The 18,854-nt window shown below is 31.0% G+C and overlaps 4 protein-coding genes across 4 annotated transcripts; 1 reads left to right on the forward strand and 3 right to left on the reverse strand.

Moving 5' to 3' along the window:
* Positions 1-4,318: 4,318 nt before the first annotated feature.
* Positions 4,319-7,429, reverse strand: MONOS_5619 (Tre-2/Bub2/Cdc16 (TBC) - like protein B; the record flags this gene model as incomplete). The annotated part of the gene is made up of 7 exons (XM_067875786.1): positions 4,319-4,673; positions 4,784-5,019; positions 6,414-6,467; positions 6,679-6,873; positions 6,942-7,015; positions 7,068-7,251; positions 7,309-7,429. The coding sequence occupies 7 exons, from the start codon at positions 7,427-7,429 to the stop codon at positions 4,581-4,583; spliced, it is 957 nt and encodes a 318-aa protein (XP_067736605.1). The 3' UTR covers positions 4,319-4,580.
* Positions 7,430-7,523: 94 nt separating this feature from the next.
* Positions 7,524-12,270, reverse strand: MONOS_5618 (putative short-chain dehydrogenase; the record flags this gene model as incomplete). The annotated part of the gene is made up of 4 exons (XM_067875785.1): positions 7,524-7,864; positions 8,053-12,021; positions 12,071-12,167; positions 12,229-12,270. The coding sequence occupies 3 exons, from the start codon at positions 12,268-12,270 to the stop codon at positions 8,159-8,161; spliced, it is 4,002 nt and encodes a 1,333-aa protein (XP_067736606.1). The 3' UTR covers positions 7,524-7,864; positions 8,053-8,158.
* A 3,424-nt stretch (positions 12,271-15,694) lies between these two features.
* On the forward strand, positions 15,695-17,312 carry MONOS_16901 (uncharacterized protein; the record flags this gene model as incomplete). Its single annotated transcript, XM_067869774.1, has 8 exons — positions 15,695-15,698; positions 15,803-15,830; positions 15,932-16,015; positions 16,083-16,250; positions 16,340-16,498; positions 16,658-16,866; positions 17,015-17,091; positions 17,193-17,312. The coding sequence occupies 8 exons, from the start codon at positions 15,695-15,697 to the stop codon at positions 17,310-17,312; spliced, it is 849 nt and encodes a 282-aa protein (XP_067736607.1).
* Positions 17,313-18,043: 731 nt separating this feature from the next.
* On the reverse strand, positions 18,044-18,416 carry MONOS_5617 (uncharacterized protein). Its single transcript, XM_067875784.1, has one exon. It carries the CDS (start codon positions 18,354-18,356, stop codon positions 18,069-18,071), a length of 288 nt encoding a protein of 95 aa, XP_067736608.1. The 5' UTR covers positions 18,357-18,416; the 3' UTR covers positions 18,044-18,068.
* Between the last annotated feature and the right edge of the window lie 438 nt (positions 18,417-18,854).

An 18,854-nucleotide genomic window follows, 5' to 3' on the forward strand; every position in this document is an offset into this window, starting at 1 on the left:
ACCCAGATCAAAGACTTGCTGGCTGTGAAGCGAATATTTCATACTGAACGTTTTAAGCCATAGCATCATAATTCCGCATTCCTATATTATTATTTTTACTTGTTTTTAACATTTTCTAATTTATTTTTGACCTTTTTTTCTCATATCACTGTTTTTGCTTAAAACACGATTTTTTTAATAAACAAGTGTTTGTGTCAAATTTCATTTAAATGAAAAAAATACACGAAGTCTTAATTATCGTTTATTTGTATTAAGTTTTGAAATGAAAAGGAACTTTTCAAGGATATTAACTAAAAAGCAAGTACATATGATTTTTTTGTTATTCAAATTACCAAGCATATACAAATAAATAATCGTTTTAACATACAAGAATCGTTCTATTTTAATAATGTTTATTTATCATTTCAATAAATTTCAAAACAAATTCATATTTGTCCTTAAAATCGTGTTTTTTGAAAAAATGTGTGAAATGAGAAAAAATGATAAAAAAACAAGTTAAGAAAGTTTCAAATAACTAAAACATATAAAAAATAAACGATGTATTATGATATGAAAGCTTAAAACTTCCAATACAAAATATTCGCTGATTAAGCAGCAAGTCAATGATCAAAACAAAAAACTATTACAATCCTCGATCTTTTTGAAAAACATGAAATATTGGAAAAAAAATACAAAATAAGGAAATTAAAACATTTCAAACATTTCTGGTTATTTTTTATTTATCGCAGGCTTGTGTAAAGCTAAAAGTGTTGCAAAAAAGAAAAAGGTCAAGATAAAGAAAAAAGGTCAAGATAAAATTATAGCCCTATTCTCCTCAGAAAAGCAAATGAATGGCCATTTATATAATTTATCAGATTCCTGGACTCTGAGAAGGCCACAAATGAAAAAATCTTTGAAATAAACAAGAACAATTAAAAAAATGCAAACATCATAATTTTCATATGTTTTTTTGAATTGCGAATTTTCTTTTAAGATGCTTTTCATAAAAATCACCTTGCTTTATTCCATCACCAATTCCCCACCGCAACTGTCTCGTGCCAACGCACAAAATAATATCGCCTATCCTGCAGAAAATATTCGCTAAATGATCTTTTAATCAAAGAAATTGTATTCAAGTTCATGGATAATTATTTGATCAGTGAATCCATTACAAATAAAGAAAAATAAAAAAAGCATTGTTTCTTTTATAATTCTTTGTTAAAGATGGCAATTCAGGAAAGAACGGTTTAAATGCATTTATTTTTATAACTGACTTGAGTTTTTATTTTCCATTTATTTCTTCTATCCTTACGAATGTGAATTCAATGTAAATATCAATATGATGTCGTTTTCAAAATAAAATGTTTTATAAAAATGAAGGAGACGGATAACACAATAAAGTTCAGTAGTATGCATTCGTTATTGCATTTGAATTCATGTTTATTGCGATTCTTTCCTTTTTTATTGAAGAATTATTTTCAGAGCTTGAACATTGCAATGAAGATGAACAGAAACAGAAAATCCTTGAAGTGAATGAGATCATTGATAAAATGGACAGAGAAGAATTTATATCCGTTTTTTCAGAAAAACTGTTCAGTGAAATCAACACAATGATTGAGGAAAAGAAACTTTTTTGGGGAAATGCCATTCTGTTACTGAAGCATGTTGGATTTTGGAATATACTTAAAGCAATTTGGATTTGTGGCTTTGAAAAATCTTCGTTGATCAAAGGATTTGAAAAGATGATTATTGAAGAAGAAAAGAAGAAAGAAGAAAAGGATGAAAATTATCTTGTTGACCTTTGCAAATGCTATCTTATGCATTTATCCTTACAACCTTCGGAATTGTTTTCAATCTGTGTGCCCTGCCTGTTGAAATTTGCCTTGAAGAAAGAGGAAAGCAAAGAAACACAAAAAGAAGTGGAGATAACTTTGCTGGCTTTAAGCAATATTGATAATTATGTATGAGCATTTCTATTTCATTTTTGAAGTTATTTATTTATTTTTCTGATTTTAATTAGAAAATTGAAAAAGAGCTGTATTTGAATGAAATCAAAGAGATAATCCAATATCATCAGGAACATCACAATCTCACACAACTTGCATATCAATCTGTTTGGGAATTTTTAATAAACAGGTTCTTCGATGATCACAGCTTGGAAGAAGTTATTGTAAATGAGTTTCATTTTATGAGAGAGGCAACAAGAGAACTGGAAGAATTGATAAAACAAATAGATTGGAAGAGAAAAAAAGAGGAAAAAGGCGGAAAAGAAACGAATGTTCAACTTTTTTCGATGAGATGGATGCAAGTATTGTATTTTTATTTATTAGAATGCACATTGTGGAATGAGGAATGCCTGGGGCTAATCAACAGCATTACAAGGCTGTTGAGAGTAACAAAAGACAATTACAGAAAAATTAGCAGGAAATGCATTTGTCTGCTAAAAAATACGGCGAGAAGCAGAGCGGTGAAAGTTGATGACTTGCTGGAAGGAGGAGCCATCGATGATATTTTGGAGGGAATTCAGGAGCCAACGTTAAATGACGAAATGGTATTTCATAGCTTGGATTTTTTTACGAATATTTTTGAGAGATTGAAAAAAGAGGAGAATGATGAAATGGAAGAAGACGAAGACGAAATAGAAGAGGAGGATTATGAAAAGGAAGAAAAGGAGGATGATGAAAGTGAAAAAATGAAAAGAAAGGAAGCAAAAAGGAAAGTGCTTGAAAAGATTGAAGAAGAGGGATATGAAGATACCATCACAAGCTTTCATGAAAATTTAGATTTTCTATGCAATGAATTTTATCCTCTTTTATCATTAAATGTTTCAGATTATTTTGTGAAAATTTAAGGAAATGTTTAATTGCGCCAAACAATTTTATTCTTTTTTTCATTCGTTTCACACTTTGTCAAACGCTAAAACAACCTTTTTTTTTCTTTTTTTTATAGGTTTTTTGTTAAACAATAATTTTCAATGTTTTTTTAATGCGATTCAGCTTCAGTGTCTATTTTCAAATAAACAAAGAAATTTCCTGATCTTTCATATATGAATAATCTTTGCAACGTTGTTTTTTTCATTAAGCTGTTTTCAAAGATTGTGATTAATCGAATAATAATCATAAAAAGTTTGTTATTGAAAATGGAAATTATCTTTTTTTTTAGTGGAAAAGCAAAGGAATGGATAAGAAAAGACAAATTTTAATTTGAAATATTTCTCATCAAATACGTCGAAATATTTGGTTTTCTGAAATAGACAAAGATTTGATCCAAAAATTTCCAACACTTTTGTTATTATTAGTCTTGCATTCTAATGCATAAAAATATAAATAATCAAATAATTAAGAAAAATATATGAAAATATCATGTGGAACAGAATTCATAAAGCAAAATATTTTGCCCCATGTCTGAATTTGAAAACAGTTAAATGTTGTTTATTCAATTTTATCGTTTAATCCATCAAACTTTATCCTTTTGCCAATTGAAATACACAAGCCTATTTGAAGCGAGATTTTTTGTAGAGAAATGAAGTTTGATGGATGTAAAGAAAAAAATGATCAAATAAGAAATAGTTTCATTTAACCCATATAATATTCTTTTGCGACTTTTCAAAAAGAATAACCCTTATGTTTTGCTATTGATTGTTCATTTTATCAGACACATAACAATCACAACAAAACAAAAATTTTGGCATCATGTTTTCGTCATATCGATTATCTATTATTTTGTTTCGTTTTGCAAGCTGCAATTGTTTTCTTATTTCAACATATTCCTTATTGAAACAATTTATTAATATATTTCCAAGAGGTATTTGTTTGTTTTCGATCTGCTTTTTTTGATTCTTTGAAAACAAAGAATAAATTTTATTTATTCAGAAACTGAAGAATCTGACACAAAAAAAACCTTTCATATGGGACGAAATTTTTAGATTTGTGAATACTGTTCCATTTAAGGCTTTCAAAGATTTCTCTCAACTATATTATATTTGTTCATTTTTTCCCCATGAAAATGGAAAAATAATTATCAAAAATATGCAGAAAAAGTTTGGAACAAATCATTGCTTTTTTCATAAATGAAAGAATTTTGTCCCAAATAAATAAAGCTAAAAAAGCAGAAAGAAAATTTCTGTTGTTCAATAAAATTTCACACAAAATGCAAAAAGAATTGAAAAGATAAACACTGATGTTCGAAACATGTTTGTTTTAGCGGTATTTTTCTATTGAAAGCTTGTGGGAAAAAATGTTTGGAGAAATTTACATTAACGTTTTCAGAAACGTTTCTCCAGATTTTTGAATGATGTAAACAATACAATAACAGAATAATATAATACTTTCATAACTTGCAAGACTTGTTATTTTATCTCAAAGATGATGCACTGAAATAAAAATAAATATTAAATTTTAAAATATGCCAAACAACAAATTCTTTCAATCCCACAAATTTCTCTGCCACATATGAATGCTCTCCCATCAAAAAAAGTTGAAATATGAGATTTGAATATCATTATACGAATACTCAATTCTCATTTGAAAATTAAAATGGAGGGGAAAAAAAAAAAAAATTAAAATTAAAATTAAAATATTAAATCGTCTGAAAAATAAATTTTATTCTCCCATCACCCAAGATTCTTCTCTAACTGCTTCGCGCTTCTCCTCATCCAACGCAAATTTGTTCAGCCGAAGCGAGTCAAACGCAATCTTCAGGTTTAACCATTATTTAATAAATAATGAAATAGAATGAAAATTAAATTAAATTAAATTAAATAAAAAATAATTCTTAAAATTTTTAAGAAATAATTGAATCATACAATCAAAAAAGTATGTTGCGATTCTTCTTCTTTTTTCTCTTTCTCTTTTCCTTTTCGTTTTCCCTCTCTTTCTTCTTCTTCCTCTTCTTCTTCCTCATTTTCCTTCTCCTTTACTTCTTTCTCTTTCTCTTTCTCTTTCTCTTTCTCTTTCTCTTTCTCCTTCTCCTTCTTCTCCTTCTTCTCTTCTTTCTTCTCTTCTTTCTTCTTCTTCTCCTTCGCAAACACAGCAATTGATGCTGTTTTCAATGCATTTTGGTCATCAAACATGTTTTTGTGCAGTTGGATGATCGAATCTTTCACTGGAGCATATTCTTTGATTGAAGGAGGAGGAGGAGGAGGAGGAGGAGGAGAAGAAGAAGAAGAAGAAGAAGAAGAAGAAGAAGAAGAAGAAGAAGAAGAAGAAGAAGAAGAAGAAGAAGAAGAGGAAGAAGAAGAAGAGGAAGAGGAAGAAGAAGATAAAGAAAGTTTTTCTTCTTTTTCTTTTTCCTTTTCTTCTTCTTCTCCTTCTCCTTTTATTAATTCTTCTTCTTCTTCTTCTTTGTTCATCCAATCAAATTGAGGAAGTTTCCACACATGAACAGTCTTTGTGGAGCCTGTGGCAGCCAAAAGAGAAGAACTTGGTGAAAAAGCAAGTGCTGATTAGAAGAAGAAAAAGAAGAAGAAGAAGAAAGAGAAAGAGAAGAGGAAAAAGAAAGAGAGGAAGAAGAAAAGAGAAGAAAAGAAATAGAAGAGAGAAAGGAAGAAGAAAGAGAAGAAAGAGAAGAAAGTGGAGAAAGTGGAGAAAGAGGAGAAAGAGGAGAAAGAGAAGAAATAAATAAATAAATAAAAACAAATAAAAAAGAAAATAAAGCAAACAATAAATATCTGAGCCAGTAGCGAATAAAGTCGATTTTTTTGTCCTCCACAAGATGACAGCACGAGAAGCAGAAGGAAGAGAAAAGATACATACACTTAATCCCTTTTAGATGAAGAGAAAGAAGAAGAAGAGAAAGAGAAGAAAATAAATAAATAAATAAATAAAAGAAGAAGAAAAAGAAGAAGAGGAAGAAGAAGATGATGATGAAGAGAAAGAAGAGAAGAAAGAGAAAGAGAAAGAGAAGAGGAAAAAGAAAGAGAGGAAAAAGAAAAGAGAAGAAAAGAAATAGAAGAGAAAGAACAAAAAGATAAGAGAAAGAGAAATAATAATAATAATAATCAAAGAAAAAATATGCAAAAAATAAATAAATATAAAGCAATTAATACCATAATCTTAATAACACTATCATAAAAAATTCTCTTTCTATTTCTCTTTCTCTTTCTTTCTTTCTTTCTTTCTTTCTTTCTCTCTCTCTCTCTCTCTCTCTCTCTCTCTCTCTTCTTCCCCCTCCCCCACACACATTATAAGCAGCAGCAGCAACTAACTTCCCATCCAATGAAACAGCAACCGTTCTGACTCCTGGTTCATCTAACACTCCAATCCTCACATATTCTCTTATTTTCTTTTTTTCTTCTCTTTCTCTTTCTCTTTCTCTTTCTCTTTCTCTTTCTCTTTCTCTTTCTCTTTCTTCTTCTTCTTCTTTCTCTTCTTTTTCTTTCTCTTCTTTTTTATTCTTTTTTAATTCGTTGTTTTCCTTTTTCCGGCCGAATAAACCAGTTTTGGGTGTTTGAGGATGGACAATAGAGTAAATGTTGAAGGTTGGGGGAACTAAATAAATAGATAAACAAAAATAAAAACAAAAATAAAAATTATATAAATAAAAATTTTTGTTAAAATATTATTAAATATTAAATTGTTTAGAAAAAATGAAAAAAATTCTTGATAAACACATTCCCAAAAAGAAATAAAAGAAAAATTGAAAATATGTGTATAATATATTTTTTAAAATATGCTTAAAATTCTCTTTCATTGCTAAAACCTTCACCGCATGGTTGAGCAAAAGGTGACTGATCCGAAATATCAACAGTAGCAATTTCTCCTTTTCCGCTGGATTGAATTGGGAAAATAAGATAATTCAACGAACAACTTGGGCTTATATCCGCATCTGTACAGAATGGTGTGAGGGCAACATTTCGATTCGTAAACTGAACAGGTTTCAATTTTCCATCCGGTTCTGAAGGAAGAAAATGGAAAATAACAAAATTAGAATTAGAATGAAATGAAATATGAATATTAACAAACTTGCATGTATTATGCAAAGATATTTTCCTTGCATATTAAATATATGAATCATTTCTTTAAAGACAATGACAATTCTTTGAAAATTTCAGATAAAATAGAAATTGACAATTACAATAAAAATTTAACCTTGTTTTGTTGAAAAGCACATTGACAGGAGCTTCAGGAAGAAGGATACGCATTGCCTCTTGCTGTTTCACAATGTGAAATATTGAAAAGTAAAATTTTTCATTTTCCTTATCTTCCCACCCAAAGCCAATTAAGGCAGACGCCATATATTGACGACAGCAAATAATGTTACCTGGAGCTTGAACTGTTAATTCAATATTCATAGCAGAAAAATTAATGATGAAAAAATTTGCTATCAAACTGTTCCCAAGTCGTGAACGTGAATTTGTATCAAATAATTCTATCTTATCTCCTTTTGCAATAAGATAAGTTGTTCCAAATTGATTAAACGAAAAGATAACGTTAGATGATTCTTTTTCCATTGAAAAATCTTCTTTAGGGTGTTTGATCAAATCAAAATGAGTCTTTTGTAAGAAACATTTTTCTTATCCAAAAATTGTTTACGAAATTTGAAATAATTATTATTTGTATGCATTTCATTCGATTTGGAATAAAAAAATCTAACAAAATAAAATACACAATTCAAGTTTCAAGTACCAATTCATATAAAAATAAGGATAACGAAGGTCAAACAATGTAACAGGAAAAATGGAAGTGTATAAAAAATGGCGGTGAATTCAATGTGTATGAAGATGGGACCAGCAAACGGAAATTAAAAACAATTAGAGGAAAAAAAAATAAGATATATAAAAAAATAAAAATTAAAAATTCATAAAATAAAAAAATTAAAAAAATAACCTTAATTGTCAATTACGTTCTCTTTAAAACACGCAAAAAAAATTAATTGGGAGGAAACGCTTCAAGTCAAATCGAATGAAACAAAATTATTTAAATTCTATTAATTTATTTTTGAAATTTAATTTTTGTCTTTTGGAAAAAAATATATAAAAAATGAAAAAAATAAAAATGAAAATTCATAAAAAAATCATAAATAAAATAAAAAAAAAACATAAATTGCCATTCTCCTAAAGCACATCAAACACACATTTGTGGCATTTCATTCAAACATATTTTTATCTTCACTTCCTTCTTCTTCCCCTCTTCCATTCTTCCCCTCTTCTCCTTCTCTCTCTCTTCCTTTCTCTTTCTCTCTATCTTTCATACTTCCACCCATTCTCCCCGTGATACACCATCATCTTCGTCATGCCCCCATCCACAGTTATCTCTTCTCCTGTCATAAACGATGCCCCTTCACTCAACAGAAACATGACAACATTTGCTACGTCTTCACACCTCCCAACTCTTCCAATAGGATGCTGGAGATGGTCTGAAAGAGACGTGGCAGGGAAAAGAGCGGAAGATGGAGAAGGAGAAGAAGAAGAAGATTTGTTCTTCTTCTCTTTCTCTTTCTCTTTCTCTCCTTCCTTTCCTTCTCCCTCTTCCTCTTCTTCTTCCTCTCTCCCTCTCTGATACGCCCCCGTCTCAATCCAACCAGGAGCAATAGCATTCACTCTAATTTTGGGTCCTAAGGAAATGGCTAAAGAGCGTGTGAGGGAGGAAATGCCGCCTTTGGAGGCAGTATAAGCTTCTGTGTCTGGCTGGGACATCACACTGCGTGTGGAGGAAATGTTAATAATGCAGCCACAGGAAGAAGGGAAAGAAAACGGAAAAGAATGAAAAGAGGAAGAGGAAGAGGAAGAGGAAGAGGAAGAGGAAGAGGGAAAAGAGGAGGAGGAGAAAGAACAATAAGGATTAATGTGTTGATTTTGATTAAATGATTTTGATTTATTGCATTTCCCTTTTTCTCCTTCTCTTTCTCTTTCTTCTTCTTCTCCTTCTTCCTCTTCCTCTTCTTCTTCTTCTTCCTCTTCATCCTCCCCAAACAAAGGCAGCAACAACATACTTAAATAATACGGAGCCAAAATTCCTAATTTTAAAGATTTTTCAAATTGAGCATAAGAACAATTAGACAAAATACCACTTCCTTCTTCTTTGGAAGGAAAATACATAGCATTGTTTATAAGAGCATAGATGTGGTGGGATTGGAGAGGAGGAGGAAGAGAGGAAGGGGAGGAAGAAGAGGAAAGAGAAGAAGAAGAAGATGATGATGATGACGATGCTTTAGTTTCTTTTTCTTTATTTTCTTCTTTATTTTCTTTATTTTCTTCTTTGTTTTCTTTCTTCTCTTCTTTCTCTTCTTCCTTCTCTTCTTCCTTCTTTTCTTTCCTCTTCTTCATCTTCTTTCCTATACTCAATCTGTCTTCTATAATCTTTACAAATCTTTCTAAATCTTCTTGTTTCGAGGCATCTCCTTCTACAAATATCAAATGAGGAATATAAACTTCTTCTTCTTTTACTTCTTCTTTATTTTCTTTTTCTTTCTTTATTTCCTTTATTTCTTCTTTATCTTTTAATTCTTTAATTTCTTCCTTTAATTCTTCTTTCTTTTCCTCTTCTTCTTCTTCTTTATTTATTTCTTTTTCTTTCATTTCTTCTTTATTTTCTTTTTCTTTTTCTTCTTTCACCTCTTCTTCTTTCGTCTTTTCGTCTTTATTTTCTTCTTCTTTAATATCTTCTTGTTTTTCTTCTTTATTTTCTTTATTTTCCTCTTTTATTTCTTCTTCTTTCACATTTTCTTCTTTCTTTTCTTCTTCTTTTCCTTTCTCTTCTTCTTTTATTTCCTCTTTTCCTTCTTCTTTCTCTTTCTCTTCTTCTTTATTTTCTTCTTTATTTTCGTTTTCTTCTTTATTTTCCATCTTTTCTTCTTCTTCTTCTTTCTTCTTCTCTTCTTCAATTTCTTCTTTCTCTTTTGTTTCTTCTTCTTCTTTCTCTTCTTCTTTTCCTTCTTCCTTCTCATTTTCAACTTTTTCTTTCGTTTCTTCTTCCCTTTTCTCTTCTTCTTCCTTCTTTTCAATAACTTTTTCTTCTTTATCTTCCTTCTTCTCTTTCACTTCTTCTTCATTTTCTTCCTCAATCTTCTCTCTCTTTCTTCTTCTCTCTCTTTCTTCTTCCCATTCTTTTTCCATTTTTTCCCCTCCTTTTTGATCCACATCCATAACAAATATATCTGCCCCTGCTGTTAACATCATTTCTACACAGCATCTTCCGATCCCATTTACCCCTCCCGTAATTACACATATTTTGCCTTCCAAATTAGGAAGCGGAAAACGCACTGAATTTTTTTTGGGTTTTGGTTTGAAACCTGTTAATTTGGATTGTTTTTGGGATTTTCCAACTAATTTTAAGTCTTCCTTATTTTCTCCAATTAATTTTGAATTAATTTCAAAATTTTTATTATTTTTATTATTTTCCTCAATTTTCATTGGATTGGATGTGATCGGACCCTCAAAATATTTTTTAGGGGTTTGATCATCTTTTGGATTAAATTCTTTGAAGGAAGGAGGAGGAAGATGAGAAGAAGAAGAAGAAGATGTTGTTGTTGTTGAATATGGATGAGGATAAGAAGAAGAAGGAGGAGGATATGAAGGATATGAAGAAGAGGGGCATGAAGAAGGATTAGGATAAGCACAAGCAACAGAATTAATTGTGGGAAATGTTACCGGTAAATTAGATGGATATGAAGTGGGAGAAGAAGAAGAAGAATAAGAATTAACAGAAGGATTTATTTGATTTAATTGATTTAATGGGTTTGTTTGTTTTCCCATCATCGTCATTGGATAAGGATATTGCATAGATTGCACAGATTGTGGTTGAATTGGATATATTCCTTGTGTTTGCATAGAAGAAGAAGGAGAAGAAGAAGGATTTATAGAAGGATTATTAGAAAATTGAGTATTAACAGCCATTTTCCCTGTATCTTGGTGAGGAAAAGAAGAAGAAGAAGAAGGAAGAGGAAGAGGATATTGAGAAAGAGGTTGAATTGGAGGTTGAGAAGAAGGATATTGCGGTTGAATTTGTGGTTGTAATTGTGGTTGGATATTAGAAGGAATATAAGATTGAGGCTGAATTTGAGGTTGAGGCTGAAGATTTGACTGTATTTGAGGTTGAATTTGAGAAGATGGGTATTGAGATTGTGATTGAGGTTGAGGTTGAGGTTGAATTGGAGGTTGAAGATTAGATTGATATTGAGGCTGAATTTGTGGTTGAGAAGGAGGATATTGAGAAGGAATATTAGATTGTGGTTGTGGTTGTGGTTGCAATTGCAATTGAATTTGATTTTGATTTTGTGGTTGATTTTGATTTTGCCCTTGTTTCATCATCATCGTCGTCTTCTTCTTTTTGGCTGAAGAAGAAGAAGAAGAAGAAATATTCTCTTCTAATTGCTGATTTTCTTCTCCTTCTTGCCTCATCATGGAGTTAGATTCAATACTTTTTCCTCTTTCTCTTTCTTCTTCTTCTCTCTCTCTTTCTCTTCTTTCTCCTTCTCTTTCTCTTTGTTGTATCTCAATAGAATTTTCACTTGTTTTCCCTTCAGAATGGCTACGATGTGTTTTTCCTGCTTGTTCTGGTGAAGAAGAAGAAGAATTTATTGCGATTGGATGACCGCTTTTTTCATTTCCCTCTGAAGCACGTGAATTTTCAGAGCTTGTCTGTGAAGTGCCTTGATCTGAAAGTGGAATTAGTTTCATAATGTTCGATGGACAATAGCCCCGTTTCCCGTCTAATTCGCATTCCCACCACGCTGCATCCCTCTTAAAAACCTTAACAACATCCTTTTTGTGAATCGTTAAACAACGCTTATTCTTCACTTGCCCATCGTAATCCGCAAGGACAACAGCGAATTCTACAGGCCCATCATGTGCATGACTTTTCGATGAATGATGATGAGATGAATGATCTGCCTTCGATTTGTGATTTGAAGCTTGCTTCGATTCTGGAACTGAAGAAATTTGAGTTTGAGGCTCAGATGAAGATTGATATGTGAACCCGGGGTGATCGGCATTGTATCCAATCTCTTGTGGTTGAGGCCGCTTAAAAGATTGCTGTTGTTGCTGTGTTTGAGAAGCTGAATGGATTTCACTGAGTGATCGAAGATATTTCATTGGTAAATAACCTAAAACATAAGATAATAAATTAAATGCTTGCTGACATATTTATAATACCCTTTTCTCCAGTAGGCTTTATGCAATAAGCCCATCCAGGTGCAGCCTCCTTCACAAATTGCACTTTTTCACCTTTCGCGCCATTCAAATACTTTTTCTGTAAAAAGTTAATTGGATCGTTAAAATTGAAAATATTCTTAAAATGGTGCACTACATACGCTAGTTGCAACAAATTCAGCAAGCACAACATGAGTCTCCATCGAAATATTGCAACAATTCTTTAAGATATAAACAATGGTCTAATTGAGCATTTTCCATAATAAATTTTTTGTTCAAATTATTAATTCATTTTTCATAATATCATCAAAATTGAAGTTATGAAAATTGTTTCAAATATTTGAAACTGTATTTTCATTAACGATATTTTACACTTCCTGTTTTTGAGTTATAGACAATTCAAAGTTCAAAACACATTTTAATATCCACAAAATGTTTATCCAAAACTCAAAAAACATAAATAGTTATTGTAAACAAACAATAAATTGATAAGAAAATGATTTGAGTGGAAGAAGGTATACCTCTATTTAATTCACAGCATTTTCTGTTCAATTTCTTTTTTTAAAAAAATTTTTTTTTGGAAATAATTAAGATAATTGATTATTTTTGCAAGCCTTGTCAGAATAGTGCCGGAAAAAAAAAAGAAAAATCAAATCAAAACAAATCAAATAAAATCAACCAAAAGGTGTTCACAATCACCTCATAATACTGTTTGCACATTTTCATCTGAAGTTGTTCTGATATGCTCTTAATCCACAATGTGAAACATATTCAAATTTGATTGTTCTGAGTCTTCTAAAATCAATTATTGCAACAACGATGACGGATAAAATGAAGATATTGTGATGGAAGATAACATTGAAAGCGAAGATGAAGAAGAAGAAGAATGCGGAGAAGCATTTGGCGAATCCTGCGTTGCTGAAAAATGGCATTTCTGCTGTTAATCGTGGTCCTCCCATTCTCTCCTTCTCTTTCCTTTTTGATTTATTTATTTTAATTTTAATTTTAATTTTATTTATTATTTTTTATTTTTTAATTTTAATTTTTTATTTTCCTGATTTTTCAGATGCAATTCCCGAAAAGTTAGATATAGAAAAGCGCTTTTGATTTGAACATTTACAAAATAATCAGAAATATTCAAAGGAAAACAATTATTATATCTTTCGTTAACAAAAGAAATCACTCAATTAAGGCTTGTGATGATGTCTTCATATCCTTCTTCTTCTATCTTTTCAAATATTTTTCTTTTGGTCTCCTTTCTTTCCTCTTCTTCCTTTTCATCTTTCTTCTTCCTTTTCAATCTTTTTGAAACATTCTTTAAGAATTGTAAGCATTCATTTGTCATTCCTTCATCCAACGTTTGTCTCTGAATCTCTTCTAAAACAGCATCAACAGCTCCTCCTTTCAATAAATATCCAACATTCACAACTCTATTTTTTGTTGCTCCTCTTAATAAATAAATACAATTATTACTAATTTCTCTGTAATTCTCTTTTGCTGCTCGATATACCTGAACAATGCTGCCAAAAAGCCCAGAAAGTTCCTCGCTACACAGTTTATATTCTATTAAAAAAAATTGCAACTCTATAATCCATCTCTTTAAAACAAGCACTTCTTTTTTTTCATTTGCTCTTTCTTTTTCTCCCCAATCAATACATCTCATCAACTCTTCCACTTCTTTTGTTGCTTCTCTCACAAAATGCAACTCATTCATTGCAATTCTTTCGATGTGTTCTTCGTGGGAAATTCTGCTAATCAAAAATTCCCAAGCATACTGATAGGCAAGTTGTGTCAGATTATGATGCTCCTGATGATATTTGATGATTTCTTTGATCATATTTGCAGATAGTTCAATTTTCATTTCCTATGCAAAAAATATAATAAAATAAAATAATATTAAAAATAAAACTCTTTTTGTTAAAAAAAAATCAAAAATGAAAAAGAAGTGCCCAAACATCAAATACAGGAATGTTGCACAAAGCCATAAAAGCCATTTCCACTTCCTTCTGAGCCTCCTCGTTTTCTTCTTTGTTCAGCACAGCTTTCAGAAGACAAGACTCACAAATCGATAACAATTCATCCTGGAAGATGCAACTCAGAGAAAAATAGCATAGGCAATGGTCAACAAGAAATTTTTCATTCTTTTCTTCTTTTTTCTTATCTTCTTTAACAATCTTTTTCTCAATTCTTTTTCTCAACGAAGATATATCAAAGTTATTACTCCAAATATCGTTAATCAAATTGCAATATCCAACGTGCTTCAGCAACAGAACTGAATTTTCCATCGATATTTTCCTTTCTTCAATCATTTTGTGAATTTTGTTGAACATTTCAAAGTCGAAGATACCATAAAATTCTTCATTGTTCATATTGTCAATAAGTTCATTTAGTTTTTCGATTTTGACTTTCTATCCATCATCATTGCAATTTTCCAGTTCAGTAAACAATTCTAAAAAAGAATAATAATAAAAGAAATCAGCAAACGCAAATTAATTAATAACACAAGTGCACACCAATGAATTTCTCGATGACTTTCTTCGTCCTCTTTTTTGAAAATTCATATTATCAAAAAACAATGACATTTTTTATCATTCATATCGAATGAGATTACGTTTGGAAATTTGTAATTGATGGAGAACAATAACGAGCATTAAAAAATTGATTTTTGAGTGTTCACACAGCGTTTCTTGTCACTTGTATTTTTTGCATCCAATTTTAAGGATAAACAATTATTTCTCCTTTAAATTTATTTGTAATGGAGATTGTGATCGAAATGCTTTCGAAAAATATAATACACAAATTTCTGGATTTTCACATTTTTTTTTAATTCTATTTTGTTATCAATGTTTTTCTGTCTGTCTCCCTTCCAGGTCCAGATAAAAAAAAAAAATTGCTATGACTGGAAATCATTTTCTTTTTAATGCCGAATCCTGAAAAAGGAACTGATAATAATATTCGCATAAGTGATTAAAGATTGTGAGAAAGAGACAAATGAATGAAGGGGGAAATGTGTATTCAACTGATTCATAATTGAATGATTTGCAAAAGAACGGAATTTGAAAATTACTTTTGAAAAAAGTTCATTGTCAAATTAAACCTCCATTTGAGAAAATGTCATGAAGCAGAGAAAACCTGCTTCAAAACTGATAATTACATGAATGCGGTGGAATGGAAATGTCTAACATGTTGATGAGATCTTGATTCACTTTTGTTTTGACGTTTAACCACTCTTTTAGAAACGTTCATTCTCTTATCACTCAACCCCTTTTTCTTTTGTTTTAAAATTGTTTCAAAACCAAACTTCAATGATTCAGTTTTGCTCTCCTCCTCTTTTTAATTTCACAGAAACATTCTTCTTCCCCTCTTCAATACTTTTACGAATATCTCATCTGCTTTCTCTTTGAAATCTCGGATTATTTGAATGTTTCAATTTTTTGATCCAAGAAAAAAATGCTTTAATAAGAATAGAACGAGTTCAGACACAAGATAGATGATAATGATAATGAAATAGAAATAAATACTTGGAACAACAAAAAAACTTATTTGATCTCTCCAATAATAGAATTAATGAAGGAAATAATATTGGTTTGGATCAAATAAATAATTTGTTTATGAGAATACTCTGAAATGAGTGTGAATTGCTTTTTACGAAATGAAGCTTTTTGAAAGTTTATTTAAAATATTAATATTTTTTCAATAATCCACTGCCTAAAATTGTTGATGCGAAATGAAAAGACGATTTGCCAAATGAACTGATAAATATGTTTGCATCTTTTAATTTTTGAACTGATGGGGTGAAATATTATGTTTGTTGAACATGCTCTAAATGTGGATTTGTTTTTTTCGTTTTCGATGCTGTTTAAGGATTATGGAGAATTGCGATTACCACACGTTGCTTACTCTTCAAAAAGTGAACAAGAAAATGAAAATGCTCGCTCAAAACGAAGTGTTTGCTTAAGGCGCTATTCTATTTTTTGGTATTCAAATAGTATATTTTTTAAAATAACATTTTCAGGTTGTGGATGAATCAGTACTCCTCTTCGCTTCTGCATTTCAGAGAAATATTGCGGCTCAATTCAACAAATATCCAACCACTTGATCTTAATGATTGCGGGCTTCATCCAAGCGAAGAAAGCATGGCTAAATATGGATTAAGCGAGAAAGGATGGAAAAGAACTTTTTTGTGTGAAAGAATTTATTTGTATTTTTCGTAAATAAATAATTCTCATTCAACTTATTTTTTTGCTGCACATTCATTGATCTTTTGAGCAGGGCCTATTTGAAAACAGTCAATTCGGTTCAAACCAGAAAATCTCAGCTAGAAAGAAAAGCAAAGCAGAAATATAATCTATCAATGATTCGTTGGGGAATTTTATTTGTTTTTCTTTTGATTGTTGTGGTAATTGTTCTTGCTGGGGGCGTTATGATTCCGTTTGCTGCAGAAGCTTTGGAGAAAGGAAATCGGCCCAATTGCTTTGTGTCTTTCACATTTTGTAGCATTGCTTTTAGTATTGGAGTAATCTGTGTTGTTTTTTGTTTAGCTGTTGGTTTTTCGTGTTGGGTTTTCTTTATATTCTTGTTTTGTTTGAGTTTTTTAATTCCTCCTGCGTTGTGGCTGGATGGCGTCATGAAGATAAGCTTCTCTATTCCTCTTATTCCTTATGAAATCGTGTTCTTAATTCAAATTGTGCTGGTTTGCACAAGTTTGAAAAAAAGACATCTTTGCAAAAAGCTTAGAAATTTATTGGCTATTCTGAGCTCGTTTGCTTCTTTCTTGTTGGTGGTGCTCAAAGCTGATGGTGTGAGATTTTTATTTTGTTTTGTCTCTTAATAAATTTTTTTTTCTTTTTTTTTTTCTTTGTAAAATGAAAATTCTTATTAATTTTTCCACTCACTATTGATTATTCTTTTTTTTTTGTTCTTTATCTCTATTTTTGTGTTTATTAGGCATTGCTTCGTATTGCTGGACAATCACATTGATTCCTACGTATTTGGCATACTGGCTTGTCAGTAGCTATGTTTATGTTTGTCTAAATTTTCTGGCAAGCAAAAATTATCAACCGATAATTTTTACTTGCCTCATATTTGTTTTTCTGCTTTTGCTGTTTCTTCTTCCCACCCTCAGAATGGATGGATTTGTGAAAGGGCATTATTGCTTTTATTTTATTCCTCTGTATTTGTGCTTCTTGTTGGGATTAATTATGCTCTTCAAAGGCTCATGTTTATTTTGGGAGTTTGCAGATAAAGCATCAACTAGAACAAGTAAAAAACGCAATTCGAAGACGCAAATATCCGAATCAGAAGAAAATGAAATCTTGCTTATGTGCAATCTGAAATTAAGCACAGTTTCGAATTATTGTTTCAGTGTGAGTTTTACTCAATAAAAACCTGTTTTGCAATTGCTGATTTAACATTTTGGGAATTTACTTTGTCAATTTTTTTTTGTTGCACATCATTCTTATATATTTTTATTTTTCCGTTTTGAAAGCTTGAAAATATGATTTTGCCGCTAATTCAAAAATGTGTAATTTGTGAAGAAGGTTTTCAATTTTTGAAAGTTTAAACAAAGAATATTGGCTTATGGTAACTTGTCTAAGGAACTCAAAATTAGTCTTTAATCTTTATATTTATGATAGCAATTTAATAGATGATAAATATTATGTATTCGTTTTCGAGAAGTTGAGGATATTTGGATTTTCAAAACAAAAGTTAAAAAACAAAATACACATATTTTTATGAAATGAAAATGTTTCACGAGAAAATTTCGTTCTACAAATAATTTTTTAACAAATGCACTGTCGCAAATAAAAAAAAAATGATTCGTGAAAAACCTTGGATTTATATCATTAATTGACTCTGCCAAATTTTGGTTATTCCCACAATTTATTCTCTTTCCTTTTTCCTTTTTCCTTTTTCCTTTTTCCTTTTACCTTTTTCTTTTTTCTTTTTCCTTTTTTCTTTTTCCTTCTTTCTTCTTTCTTCTTCTTCTTCTTCTTCTTCTTCATCCTCCTCCTCCTCCTCCTCCTCCAACTCCTCCAACTCCAACTCCAACTCCAACTCCTCCTCCTCCTCCTCCTCCAACTCCAACTCCAACTCCTCCAACTCCTCCTCCTCCTCCAACTCCTACTCCTACTCCTACTCCTACTCCTCCTTCTCTAAATCTTTCTCTTCCCCTTCTCCTCACATCATCATCTTCACCGAAGAGCTGGTCACACAGGCTAAAGCTCATCCAGATCAATTCAAAGACATCGATGCCATTCTCACAAAGGAAGAAATTGCAATTCTTCATTCGTCACAAAAGGAAGGATGAGGTGAAGAAGGAAATAATTCTTTTTCCTCTTCTTCTTCTGCAAAAAAAAGAAAAAGACTTCTTCCCCTTCCTCATTTATCATGCTTCAGCGCTTCCAGATGTAGTTTTTTTATCAACCGGATATAGATTGTATCATCTGTCAATTCTGCTATCGTTCGAGAGAAACCAAGCGAACTCAGTCAAAAAGACATTCATATCGCTCAGTGGAGATGGAAGCTTTGCCAAGCTGGTTTCACACAGCGTGCATGTGAAAATCGAGAAGATGCGATTTTTTGCATGTGTGTAGCATGAGGATCTGGCGTTGGTGGTGATTGATCCAATCTAATAGGAGATTATGTTTGAGCTGAACATAATGATGACTCATTTTTTAATACTTCGTGTGCACTTACGTTTTTCTGATGCCATATTTATGTGCAATGCGATCGATGATAATATGTGTTTGTTTTTCAAGATATGCCCACTTTTAGTTGTGGCAGA

This window comes from Monocercomonoides exilis (assembly GCF_001643675.1).
Source record: "Monocercomonoides exilis strain PA203 chromosome Unknown scaffold1-2713096, whole genome shotgun sequence".
NCBI classification, from domain to species: domain Eukaryota; phylum Preaxostyla; order Oxymonadida; family Polymastigidae; genus Monocercomonoides; species Monocercomonoides exilis.

Bases quoted from the DNA above. Each gene is read 5' to 3' on its own strand.
- MONOS_5617 (XM_067875784.1), bottom strand. From the start codon at position 18,356: ATGAAGAATTGCAATTTCTTCCTTTGTGAGAATGGCATCGATGTCTTT.